General features: G+C 37.6%; 1 protein-coding gene across 1 annotated transcript; it reads right to left on the bottom strand.

The window, feature by feature from the left end:
- Positions 1-257: 257 nt before the first annotated feature.
- LOC104594134 (small ribosomal subunit protein bS21c-like) lies at positions 258-1327 on the bottom strand. Its single transcript, XM_010254299.2, has 2 exons — positions 758-1327; positions 258-529 (listed from the first exon to the last, which is right to left on the bottom strand). Exons 1-2 carry the CDS (start codon positions 1210-1212, stop codon positions 412-414), a joined length of 573 nt encoding a protein of 190 aa, XP_010252601.1. The 5' UTR covers positions 1213-1327; the 3' UTR covers positions 258-411.
- Between the last annotated feature and the right edge of the window lie 12843 nt (positions 1328-14170).

Below are 14170 nucleotides of genomic sequence, written 5' to 3'. Positions count from 1 at the left end.
TATCTTAATTATCCATTCACAGTCATCTATCCGTGTTCGACACATAGCCCCTGTCATGTGTTTCTCTCAAGGCTCTATATTCATTTTCAAAAGCTTCAAGTGAGTCAACCAGTTCCATTTCTTCATGGTTTGAATTTAAAGTTTTAGCTTGTTTCTGATAGGGGAATGGAAGAAGCCAGCAATGGTCTTCAAAGCAGATGAATTGAAAAAAGAAGGTATCAATCTACAGGGTGCACCAAGTTAATTGTACCTCTCAATGCCAGACAAGAAACCAACAATGATCTTTAACATGAATGTAAACAATAGTAATCTTCAGAAGTTTCTCTGCTATGCTAGTAGTCTCTCTTACCAAACTTACAAATTGAAAAGATAAAAATCCACAAAATTGCTCGGAGGAAAACAAACATTTCTTCAGTAAGGTAGGTCCCCTTCAGGCATATCCCAGTTGTCGTCGTCTTCCCCACTCTTCTTGGACGCAGCAGCATCGCTACTACCAGATGAAAATGGGATCCTTGGCCCTCCCGATCGTCTGCAATGGATTAAAAGCTTTGTCAACTCAAGCAAAATTGGGTATTTTCGGTCCGAATTGAAGTCTAATGAATTAGGAAGAACCACTAAGCCAAGAATTATTTCAAGCTTTCTAATCATCAAAAACATATATTAATGTGAATTAATATTTGATCGGATCTCTGAATTCCTAAATTGGGCAGAAATGCCATGTAATAAACAAGAGACAGTTTAAGAAGATTATGTTTACCTTCTGCGGCCTCTACGGCCGGCTTCTCTAGCTTTCCGCTTCCTCTCCTCCTTCTTGTTCTCGAAAAATCTCCTCCTCTTACACTCCTGAATCACTCCAGCTTTCGATACTTCCCTCCGGAATCTCCTCAAGAGAGCTTCTTCCGGTTCGCCCTCGTCAACCATGACCTGCACATTATAAGCTGATCTGAAGAACATAACATTAGCATGATGCAGTGCAGGATTAATTATCGAGTCAATTGAGTTTCCATCTTCGACCCACGAAACGGGTTTCTCCGATGTCGCCGAAACTGGAAAAGAGGAGGAAGGACGGGTGGCAGAGGAAGAGAAGGAGAGTGACCGACGAGACGGAATCGAGAAATTTGGAGGACGAGAGGGATAGATCGGAGAGGAATTGGGTTGGGTCTTCTTCAAGAAGCACAGTTGCAGAAAACCGCAAGTAGTCGCCATCACCATGGATTTCTTTCTCGTTTAGAGAGAGAGAGGGGAAGGCTTGAGCCTTATCCTATCCATTGTGTAACGTTTTTATGCGAGGGAAGGGAAACTGGGAAGGGAGGAGCAAGCAGTAAGCACAAAGTCACGAGCAAGCGAGTTCGAAACTTGGAATCCTATTCCGTTCTTCTTCTGCTTGTAATACTGGTCCAAGGCCAAGCGGCCCAGGCCCATGCAATGTGGCTCCCCGATTTAACGGACATAAGGGCAGAGCCACTGTATGTGTATGGTGGTGGGTCCTCTTGATGCGATGTGTTGTCTCTCCTACAGTTCGCTTGACCTTGGCCCAATATTAGTAGGCCTGGGCTATCTACTTTTTTGGACTTGGAGTATGCAAACTGATAATTTGTTGGGGATTCAATTGAATACCATTTCAGCCTCTCTCTCTCTCTCTCTCTCTCTCTCTCCAGTTTGCTTGATCACATTCTCAGAAGCAAGCCCATGAGCCCATCTCAGGGCCCATCACCTCTATACCAATGACCAAATAACAGGAGTGTTTTCACACCTATAGGCACATGCCCACATCATCAGATTTCGGAATTGTTAATGCCACCAAAGTCTTGACTATTCTGTTCTCCCCTATCTCATTACTACAGGAAATACTACAAAGATTTAACGTCTTGGATGTTAGAAACTGTTTATTTGTATGGTTCAGGGTTTCAACCCGTCTTTGAAGCAAAGGTTTGAGATAGGCATTGGCTCAGCCAGGGGGTCTTCATACCTTCACACAGACACAGGTTCAATTCTAGAATCATCCATTGCGATGTTCAAATCAACTGACACTTTTGCTTGATGAACGCTATGTGGCCAAGATCTTTGATTTGGGCCCTTCAATGTAGCTTTGGGTATCATGAGCTTGGAAGTCTTCAATCAGAGTAGTAATTCTTGAAGTACTCTGCAAAACCGGTCATTGATCCTTTGCTTTCAATGGAGCAGGTTAAGTTGGCCCATTGGGTAATGAAATGGCAAACAAAAAAGTTACTTGATCTGATCATTGATCTCCATTTCTTGGGTAAAATAAATTCTAATTCTCATAGGAAAAGGTTTAAAATGGAAATCAACAAGTAATTAGTAGTCAACACTGATCAAGAAATGGAAAAAAAAAACACAGCAGTTGACACCTAATTCAAGGATTGAAATTTCGCAAACGTATTGGCCTGTATTGCTCCATAGATATCGCATCAGTGACCTATAGACAACTTTTAAGTTGGGTTTTGGGAGTTGACCTGTTTCAGGAGGTAGACAGGCCTTATTAGTTATACTGACCCCCTGAAATGGTTTGAAAAAGAAAACTAAAAATAAAATAAAATAAAAGTGCAACCATATCAGCCTGTATCAATATTTAAGAACCTTCCTCTTATTGAATTCCAAACCATATTGCTAGCAAAAGATCTCATCTAGAGCCCCTAGTAAACATCCTATGTGAATTTATCCTCTCTATTATCCATTCCCTGAAGTCCCCATTCGGTCATTTGATAAAACTAGTAATTAAGCATGTGCAAAGAATTTTTTCTTCGTATTATTTACTTGAATTTTAGATACATTGAGATAGAAACTGAAAATTAATAAAATTAAAAACTAAACTTAAATGCTTGTTGTAAATGTGTATGTGCATTGTACCTAGAAATTTTAGGGGAAATTTTATATTTTACCTTTATTTTTATGTCAGCCAAAATTAAAAAAAAAAAAATAAAGACATGTTCTTGAATTATATTTGGTTATGAGAAGAAAAACAAGTTGGTTTTAGTTAAAAAAAAAATTATTCATATTTTTAAGACAAAAATTGGAGTACAGATATTGTTTGATTTATGAAAGACGTTGAATTCTGCAGGTGTATCATCCATGGTCCTTGATCTCATCTTCCAATAGGCATACCAATTTATTTCTCCATATAGTCCACTACTTAGTCAGACATGGATAGGCTAAGACTGAAAAGTTCAAAATTTGACCGATTGAATCACTTTGTTGGATCAGTAGTGTGACCAAGGGCATCATATTGTTTCCAAATGTTTTCAACAAAATTCTGAACTTTTTCATTTTTTGTGTTGTATCTTTTTTTTTAAATATTTATTATTCAATTATGACATCATGAGTTTCTTTGAAAAGTTGGACCATTGACCCACCATTTAAATAAGAAAATATCTTTACTTTTGGATTAGTTTTAAGTTATACATCTCATCTACATTATATAAATAATTTCTACTTATCATACTTAATTTTTGTTTAACATAATTAATATACAATTTTTTATATATTCTTTTGATTAATTATACCTTTTTATTTTTAAAGATTTAGTATTTAGCTATCATATCATCAAATAATCCATTTGACTCAAACCATTAACCCACCATCCAAAAAGAAAAGGGTAAATTACAAAGACCCCCCTATACTTTGTTTTGCGACAAAATCCCCCTATACTATGACCATGAGACAAAGATCCCCCTTGACCGTTAAGACCCCCCTATTGTTTTCCCTTGCTTCTCTTCTTTTCCCCTCCCTCTCCGTCCTCTCTTACCTTTCAATTCCAACAAGAAAATAACACCCAAAAGAAGTGTCTCCGGTGAAGAGGTAAAACAATAACTTTGGCGAGAAATCTCTATTGAAAGAGTGGAAGGAAACATGAGATCAAAGGATTGCAACAGCGGCAGATTCAAAACCATCACCGACACCTTCGCTTCCACCAGCGGCGAATTGCAGCGGCGTCCCTCTTTTGAAGACTCCTCTTTCATCGCCGAAGAGTGAACAACCCAAGAAGAGAGAAAAGGCATACCTGCTTCCTCCAAAGGTACCAGCATTCATGGTTAACTGCTCAATGAGCCCAACTGATTTGGGCTCCACACTCAATTCCTTGGCATACTTCACCCCTAGACCCTCCCCGGATGGCACGAAGAGTGCTCCATTTATCATTATGTCACCCTCCATCCTCCAGTTCCAACTCGTTCACTCGCCCTCATCCGTATCAACCCGCTTTGTCACCTACTGACCCAACCCACACCACAAAGTGCACGTTAGCAAAAACACAACAACAGGGGCGCATGGTATCAATAAATCCCTAAGACTACATAGTACTGTTACTACTATACCTCCTTGGCATCCGGGTTCGACGGCGCAATGTAGCGGTTGCCCTGACTGTTGATGGTGTGATTGGCACTACCATCGATTGCGTACATCTGCCATTGTGTGAAATCGTTGTTAACGATGTGGATGTATCCACGCCTACACCTGGGCATTCTCTATATGATCTCCTCACCGAAGTGATTGAACACAATGGTCACTTGCATCCCGATATCCAGTGGATACTTGTTGTTGTGTCCAAGCAGCATTACATCATTGTGATGGGAAAAGTAGTTGTTGGATATGGTAATCCAGGTGGACCCCATGATGGGATCAATTAGACCATCTGTGCAGTAGGACAACGAGCAATGGTCACTTGCATTCCGATATCTAGTGGATACTCGTCGGGTGGATACTTTTTTTTCCATAAATGAGTTTCTTTCCTGATTGTAGGAGAAGTAGAGGTGGTAATCGATGCAAGGTTGGCGATGACAACGGCAGCTTGTGAGTATGGTTTCTATTTACTCTTGTACTTGCAGAAACAAAGGGTAGAAAGCAGCGGTGTCCCATTTTTGAAGACTCCTCTATCAATCCATGTCGACCTTCAATTCCTCAATGGCTCCTCCACTTCCACAACCGCCTCCGCCTTTAAACCCGTCACCGATTTCTAGGATTCGTTTTCTTTTTCTATTTCAGCTCCTTCCCATAGTTGTCGCGACCTCTGTTACCGCCGAACCAATTGTTTCCTGCTGTTGTTAATGACTTGAGAGAAAAATAGGGGAGAAATGAGAGAAATGTGGAGCATCTTGACCTGGTACTCAGGAATAAGACCCGTAGAGGGAACGGAATTATAGAAACAAAACGACGATAGAGCCAGCGAAGGGGTAGAAGAGAGATCAGGAGAGAGAGTGTGAGGTTGGGGAAGATGAACAATATTTTTCTCGTTAGAATAGTTATTACAAGGGTAGTATAGGGATTAAAAAATATTGGGGTCTTTGTCTCATGGTCATAGTAAAGGGGGGTCTTTGTCACAAAACAAAATACAGGGGGGTCTTTGTCACAAACCCCATAGTATAGGGAGTCTTTGTAATTTACCCAAAAGAAAAATATTTTGATTTCTAAGTTGACATTAAATTTTGTATTACATTTCAATCATTGATAAAATTATTTCTTATGTATAGTATTATTTTTGTTCAATATAATGAATGTATAAATTAGATATGTACCCAATATTTTATTTTTTATAAATATATAACATTAGATATGTGCCCAAATGTTTCTCTATTTTTTTGTGATTCTTTGTATCTTTTTTAAATTTTATTATTTGGCTATGGCATCATTTCATTTATAGGTTGATTTTAAATTTGGCATTCCATTTTCAACATTAATAAGAATACTTCTTACATTTCATATTTATTTTTGTTTAGTATAATGGATATATAATATTAGAGATATGCCCAATTCTTTTTACTTTATTTTATTATTTAATTATGACATTATTTATTAACCCATTTGACCCTATATGATAGAATTGCTTATCCACCACCGAGAGGGAAGAAAATGGTTTTGCTTTTAAATTCCTTTTTTAAAATATTTATTTTTATATTATTAAAATTAATGTTATGGATTTGATTAGTAGAATTTAATGATGAGAAAAATATATCTTAAATATAGGATTTAATGAGAGAATATACCTTAGATATGAGATTTAATGAGTGAAAATAGTTTTATTTTCAATCAGTTTTAAATTTTATATCTCATTTCCATCATTAATAAAATCATTTCGTATTTATCATACTTATTCTTGTTTAATATGCCGAATATATGATTTTAAAAGTGTTCCCTTTTTTAATTTCTATATTTTTTGCATTTTATCTATTTTTGAACTTTATTATTTAATTTATACAACATGGATTGTCCCATTTGACCCAAAATGATTTAATTTCTCACCACCACATAGATGAAAACACTTTTTTCAAGATATATTTTAAAAGTATAAGTTTTTGTGTTATTGAAATTATTAATTTATTAGATATGGATTTAATTAATAGAATTCAATGATGAGAAAAAAAAATATGCCCTAAATATATGATTCAGTGAAGGTGAATGCAAGTTAATACCTTAAATGTTGGATTTAATGAGAGGGAATTGAATGCATTGAATATCTTAAAATTACCTCTTTTCAAGTCATTTAATATCAATAACCAATTACCCTATTTGTCCTTTTTTTATCAATAAATTTAAATATGGAGGGGTAAATTTTGTCGTAAAAAAATTCTAAAAATATTATTGAGGCTATTCGTACTTTTTAAAGTAGTATAGATTTCCACTTCAATATTTCTATAAGCTTTTCACATTCTTTTCACTAGTATTTTCAGCAATCCATAATGTAATTAACCACCTTAGAGTCAAAATCATCCCTTCAAATCCAAAAATTTGTCTTTCATGATGTCATTTTACTAGTTTAATTGTGTTTTGACCAAAACGTTTATTTCCAATTCTTTTCCTTTCCAAGTTATCCATTCAGATTGGATCAGTTCACTATCCAAGTTTGAAATTATGATGATTAGAATAAGCAAATATTTAACAGTTTATTTATTTATTTCTTTTAATATGAAGTGCCACTAGGACAGGAAAACAGTTTACTTTTACGATCAATATTTAAAATACTTGTAATTGTTACTTATATGGTGGCCCATAATTTAAATTTTATAAACCAAAATTGGGTTTTATATAGGAATTGCAATACAAATTTATGAGAAGCCTATAGCCCGAAACATTATTTTGGTTGATAAAAGAAAGGAATGAAAACAATTCATTTTCATTTTTACCACCAAAAAAAAACTTTTTGAAGAAAAAGCATTTAATTTATTACAATATTCTATCATTTTGTTCATTTTTACCCATTCTAGAAATTCATTCTAAACAAAAAGTAAGTAGTAACCAAACGTGGGTTTGAAAGAACAGATGACAATAAACCTATAACTTAAAAAATATGAATGAGACTTTGGTTTCTTTGAAATGCATCTCCAACAACCAGTCACAACTATAGAGATGCTCTATCTAAATCAATAGGGGTGTTCACGGGTCGGGTTGGGTCAGTTTGAGTCATTTTCTTCAACCAACCTGACCTAGTCGATTTACTTATTGACTAAACCGAAACCAACCGACCCTGAAGCAAAACCAACCCAAACATGAAGGGTCGGTCTATCGGTTTAGTCGGTTCTTATATATTTTAAACTAAAATATCTATTTATATTTAAGTTTAATTCTTTTTAGTTTTTATGCAAAATCAAAATATATATTTAAATCAATTAGTTTGTTATGCAAAACTGATTTTTTTGTTAATATATATTTAAATTTATACAAAACTGAATTAAATATTGTACCATTGTATTATATTTGTATTGGTTTACATTTTTTGTTTTTATCATAAATAACCACTTTTTTCAAAGTTCAAACAAAACACAAATAAAATATATCAACATTTAACATATAGGGTAAGGACAAATTAATAATTACTTAAACATATAGGATCGGTATGGTTTGGTTTGGTTTCGGTTTTCATGTATGAAACCGAAACCAAACTGAATTATCAGTTTATTTTCTCATACAAACCGAAACCGACCGATGGTTTTGAAAAACTAGCCAACTCGGGTTGGGTCGGGATGGTTCGGTTTTCATGTATGAAACTGAAACCAAACCGAGTTATCGGTTTATTTTCTCATACAAACCGAAACCGATTGGTGGTTTTGAAAAACTGGCCAACTCGGGTTGGGTCGGGCCAGTTTGGTCGGTTTTACATTTAACGTGAACACCCCTACAAATCAATTATTGTCTCCATCCTAACCAGAGGCTTACTTAAAAAAGAGAAAGGTCTTACGGATGGTTCAGCCCTTCATGTAACCATATAATTTCTAATCAACCATTTTTTTCAGTTGTCAAAGGGAATTCCAAACCAGGATTTGGAATGGATTTTGAGGGAATGATGGCATCCTTTGGAAAAGGTTGAAGAATCATGGAGACTAGGACCTACCACTTTTTAAGGATAAACATGAAAATTTTCCTAGTCAAAAAATCCACCATGGTTTTAAAAATGAATTCAAAATCAGAATCATTTTAGCCATTGATTTTGAGGTCAACGATTCAACCATCCGGTTTGAATGAACAACCTGTTTAAAAACAAATAAAAAACAACCTAAACTGTTGAATGGATCAAGCCAACAGGTCGCTGACCAATTCAATGATTTTTGGTCAGGAATCGGATTTGGGGTGAGATTAGAATACGGTTGCCCAGAAAGTTCTTGGGCTAAACAGACCAACCTCATGTTGGTATTGTTGAATGCCATTTTAGGCAAACGGTAATTAAAAGATTTTAAGACTGTCCATCACCCAATACATGCATTGCAATCAGTAGTTTGAAATGCAACTCCTACACCACACACATATCTATAGTAACATGGTAATCAAAGAAAAGCACATATTTGCTGGAAATCCATATTATTCAATACATAAGTCATCTTTGTATGAAATCTAGAGTAACAAGGTTTTAAATGAATGCTACATCTTTGTTGGACATATCCAACAAATTAGGAAAACATGGAATGGCCATCAAATTTTCACATTTGCAGTATGACATAAAGTCTGAGAAACAGATTGAGACAAAAAGGATATCTATATTGGACAGTAGATATAATGGTTGGAAGGGTATTATGTCTAGGGGTGCAAATATCCGATCCAATCTTATTTGGTCGAATTTGGATCACCCTGGTCAGATCTTTAGATTGGATTTGGATCAGCCCCTATCCAATCAAAGAAGATCTGGTCCAATGTGTTATATATATACATACATATGTTATTTATTTATTTATAAATATATTATTTATATTGTATTTTTGTAAATTTAATATATTATTTATTTTATATAAAAAACATGTATATATATGACAAAAATAATTAAAAAATACTTGTATTTTTTGTTTTTCTTTATTTAAATTGGTATATTTTATTTTCTTCTTTTAATAATTTATTAATTTTTAAAGAAAACAAGTTTGATCAAATCAGATCCAAAGATCCAATAGGGTTCGAATTCAGATCGAGTCCTATTAGATCCGATTGGATTTTTGGATCAGATCGAATCCAACATGAACAGTGTTGGATCATATTCGAATATGATCCAATCCACTAGCATACTCATCAATGCTTTGTTTCATGCCATCTAAGTGCTCATTAGCATTACTCTAACTTCTTGAGATAGATCTTTTTGGATATTCTTGAACTGTAATCACACTTCTCAAGTGGATGATGCATTTACTTTTAATTTCTTCCTCCAATGTCACTTGGATGTCTTGACATAATGTAATAAAACATAGAAATCTTTAAAAGGATTGGTAAACAAATAAGAGATAAAGGGTTAAAAGTAGAAGGTTAGAGCAGAGCTAAGTAGCTAGATGTATGTAGGTAGCAAACAGGATTATGCTTAAATAGTTAGGATTGGTGAGCTCCAGACTCAGTAGTTTGATGCTTAATCTGAGGCAACTAGATGTAGTCAGTTGTAAACTCTCAAGATCCATATAGATTGTAGAGCACCAACGTATTAGTCCCTGTTTGGTGGTAATTTTGAAAATACTTTTCATGAAAGTATAAAAAGTATCGAAACACGTTTGTTTGGGCTATTTTTTACTTTTAATAAATACAAAGTAAATGTACAAAAAAGCATGATAAGCAAAAAAACTTTTGATACTTCGTACTTTTTGGCCCTCTCACATACTTTTTACTTTCTAAAATGTATGTATAAACCGCATGTATGATACTTATACACCCCACCACATGGTAACATATATGAATACCACGTAGAAGTATAAACAAATTAATGTATTCTATGACACGTATTGTTGACTTACTTCGAGTGCCACGTGGCGACCAAATGCCACTAATCCTACATACAAATGCCACATGGCACATGTGGATGGCATATGTCATTTGAATATAATTCTTAACAATTATATGCCACATGACATTCATATACACTACCGCATGGCATGTAATATTCTCGACTTACTTTCAAATGCCACATGGCATCCACATATTATTGACTTACATTTAAAAGTCATGTGACATCCATATTATTGGCTTACATTCAAACTCTATATTGTCACAAGTGACCACTTTATCAAGTGCCTTTGTCATGCCCACTGACATACCATCAGAGCACCACCAAGTGTGTCTTAGGTGGGGTTGCACATGTATTTTATATGGGGGAATGCCCATGGCATTAGTATAATTATACAGTATGATTTTTCAATATTTTGTTAGAACACCAAAAGCTTAAGCTACTCTTTGAGGGGGAGGTAGGTAGTTAATTGGTGCCAATATTGTGTAAAGGTTAAGTACAAAGTCCCCTCGACACAAACTTGTGTACTTGTGCTTGCCATCTTTAATGCAATATAAAGTGCCTTTTGACTAATTCATATGGATTCTTTATTGCCTTTTGTGTGCTATTGCTTGCTTTTGTAGGCTTACTCAACCCAATCAAGTGTCGCATGAGGCCTTGTCTACTAGCCTCATGATAGTTGCTATCAGAGCGGGAGCTCGTGTCTAGCCATTTGACCCTCAACATGAGTGACACCATGAAGCACCATAGGGACATCATGGAGGAGATTGAGCATGAACTTTCCCCATCCCATGAGACCGATGATGCACCCATCGATGACACAGTAGGGACAAAGCACCGAAGAACCACACATCAAAGGCAAGCAAGCGCAAGAAATCCAATGGCATGCATTCCACCGTCGACCTACGCATGCTACGTTGTGAAGAACCACACATGGAGGAGATTGAGCATGAACTTTCCCCATCCCATGAGACCGATGATGCACCCATCGATGACACAGTTAGGGACAAAGCACCGAAGAACCACACATCAAAGGTAAGCAAGCGCAAGAAATCCAATGGCATGCATTCCACCGTCGACCTACGCATGCTACGTTGTGAAGCCATAGTGGGAAATATGCGTAATCGAGTAGACGAGCTCCACCAAAACGTCGAAGCCGTTGAAAGGGCGGTGATAGAGGTGGAAGGTCACTTGAGTGGTGTTGTCAATGAGGTCCATGACATGCTAAACGGGATGCTCAAGGAAGTTTGCAGCACCACACGCCAACAAGAAGGGAGCTCATCCCACTCTGACATTCAAGGCAAGCTAGATAGCTTCTAGGCCCAACTCAATGAAATGAAAAGCGAGTGGGCAACATGGAGGAGAGCCATGTCCTTCCCAATGGCCATTCATGCCTAATTAAATGAGATGAAAGCAGAGTGGGCAGCCATGAAGTCAGCCGTGTGTTCCTTCTCCGATGTCCAAGCTCAGCTAGATGAACTCAAGGTAGAGTGTGCAATCCTAAAGAGGGTTGTTGCCAATCCAGCTAGCACCTCCTCTGTGCATACTCCTTCCCACATTAAGATTAGGGACCCAACTCCCTATTCAAGTGCATACAATGCATGGGATCTTGGCAACTTCTTGTGGCAAATGGAGCAATGTCTTGCCGCATCCAACGTGATTGATGAACTAACATAGGTACGTACGACTATTATGTATTTGACTGATGTCGCTATGTTGTGGTGGCACAAAAGGCGTGTTGACATAGAATGTGGTACGTGCACCATTCATACATGGGCTGACTTTAAGGGGGATCTGAAAAGACAGTTCTATCCAGAGAACGTGGAGTACCTTGCTCATCGCATGATGAAAACACTCAAGCATGGCGACTCACTCAATGAATATGTCAAAGAATTTTCAGCTCTCACCTTGGAAGTCATCGACATGTTGAACAAAGACTTATTGTTCAACTTCATGGATGGCCTAAAGCCTTGGGCTGAGCTCGAGCTCCAGTGACGCAATTTTCAGGACCTTGCCTCCGCCATGGTCATGGCCGAACAACTTAGTGAACTGAGATTGTCGGATGATGAAGGAAGCAAACCAGCCAGCCTGTGTGTCACACATTTAAGTGGGGGAGATAGGCAACTAGGTCCCTTAAAGGAGAAGTAGCCCTTCCACCACAAGCCAGTCGAGTACCACAAAGGGAAGCAACCACAGGGAAGTTGAAGCTCTTACAACATAGATATCAAGGGAGACCAACCCGTCCTCCCGTTTGCTACATTTGTGGGGAGGAGCACTTGACAAATCACTACCCGAAGTGGGAGAAGCTGAATGCCCTAATTTCCAAACTAAGTGATGACGAGCAAAGTGACGAGGAACGGAGTACCCAGCTGCCAAGAGTAGGTGCCCTCCATCTTTTCAATGGTATGATGAAGAAAGGGGCTACCTCTAAGCAACCCACCTTAGTCAAGAGAGGACTGAGGTATGTTGACATATGCCTTGGCAGGAGGCCAACCAAGGCCTTAGTTAACACAGGGGCCATTGACAATTTTGTATCCTTTACAGAGGTCAAGAGACTTGATTTGGCAATTTTAAAAGAGCCAAGCTAGCTCAAAGTTGTTAATACAGGTGCAAAACCCATTGAAGGCATGGCTCGTCGAGTAAGACTCTGAGTTAGCACCTGGCATAAGGAGATTGACTTCTCTGTAGTACACATGGACGACTCCAATGTTGTCCTATGCATGGACTTCTTGACATAGGCGAAAGCTACACTGGCGCCTCACCTTAACACCTTGTTGATCATGGATGAGCAATCACCTTGCATGGTTGACATGATTGCACCAATCGACACAAAGAAGAAGCAAGTCTTGGCCCTTCCCTCCATCTTCCAACCCCACATCAAGGGACATCAAAGAGCTCTGCAGCAACAACCATAGTCACTGCAACTAGAAGTGATCGTGACATCTCTCGCAAGAAGACAACACCATCACCGCCACGGCACCAACAAAAGTTACATCCTCAATAGAAGGCGTATGTGCCCTCAATTGATGGGCCCAAAAGAAGACCCAAGGCCAACTCCAACACTAGTCTTACCTATCACTAGGTGAAGAGAGTGCCACCTACATATCCTAGGAGTCATTCCAACATTTGGCCTCCATCCAGTCCACATAGTAGTCTAGTAGCACAAACCAAACTAAACCATGCCTGAATTACCTTCAAGCCGCTAGCCAAGGACTTAACTTAGGACCTAGCCATAGGTTTCCCCTTCACTCTAAGCACTTGCCTAGGCCTGGAAGGGAAGAAGTTCATGGATCAGCTGAGGAACCCTCCTTCACCAACAACAGACTTAAGCAATAAGCAAAAGCTAGTCTTCAAGGATGAAGACCAAATTAAGTGGGGACACTATCACAAGTGACCACTTTTTTCGTGCCATCAAGTGCCTTCGCCATGCCCACAACATGATATCTGAGCGCCATTAAGTGTGTCTTAGGTGGGGTTACACATGTATTTTGTATGGGGGGAATTCCCATGGCATTATTATAATTATACAATATGATTTTTCAATATTTTGATGTAATCTTTTGTTAGAGCGCTAAAATCTTAAGCTACTCTTTAAGGGGAGGTAGGTAGTTGAGTGGTGCCAATATCATGTAAAGGTTAAGCACGAGGTCCCCTCGACACAAACTTGTGTACTTGTTCTTGCCATCTTTAATGCAATATAAAGTGATTTTTGACTAATTCATGTGCATTCTTTGTTGCCTTTTGTGTGATATTGCTTGCTTTCGTAGGCTAAATTGACCCAATCGAATGCCTCACGAGGCCTCGTCGACTAGCCCCATGACAATATGACATCCATATATCTAAATGTTATCATTTACTTTTACTTTGAAAAACATGCTTTTAAAAAATTTTCACTCAAACGGTTTTTGAAGTAAAAGTACAAAACCAAAAGTATACCACGTACTTTGTACTTTGGTGCTATTGAAAGTACCAAAC

This window comes from Nelumbo nucifera, chromosome 1 (assembly GCF_055504915.1).
Source record: "Nelumbo nucifera cultivar China Antique chromosome 1, China Antique-T2T, whole genome shotgun sequence".
Lineage (NCBI taxonomy): Eukaryota > Viridiplantae > Streptophyta > Magnoliopsida > Proteales > Nelumbonaceae > Nelumbo > Nelumbo nucifera.
This window is presented reverse-complemented; position numbering and strand designations above follow the sequence as displayed.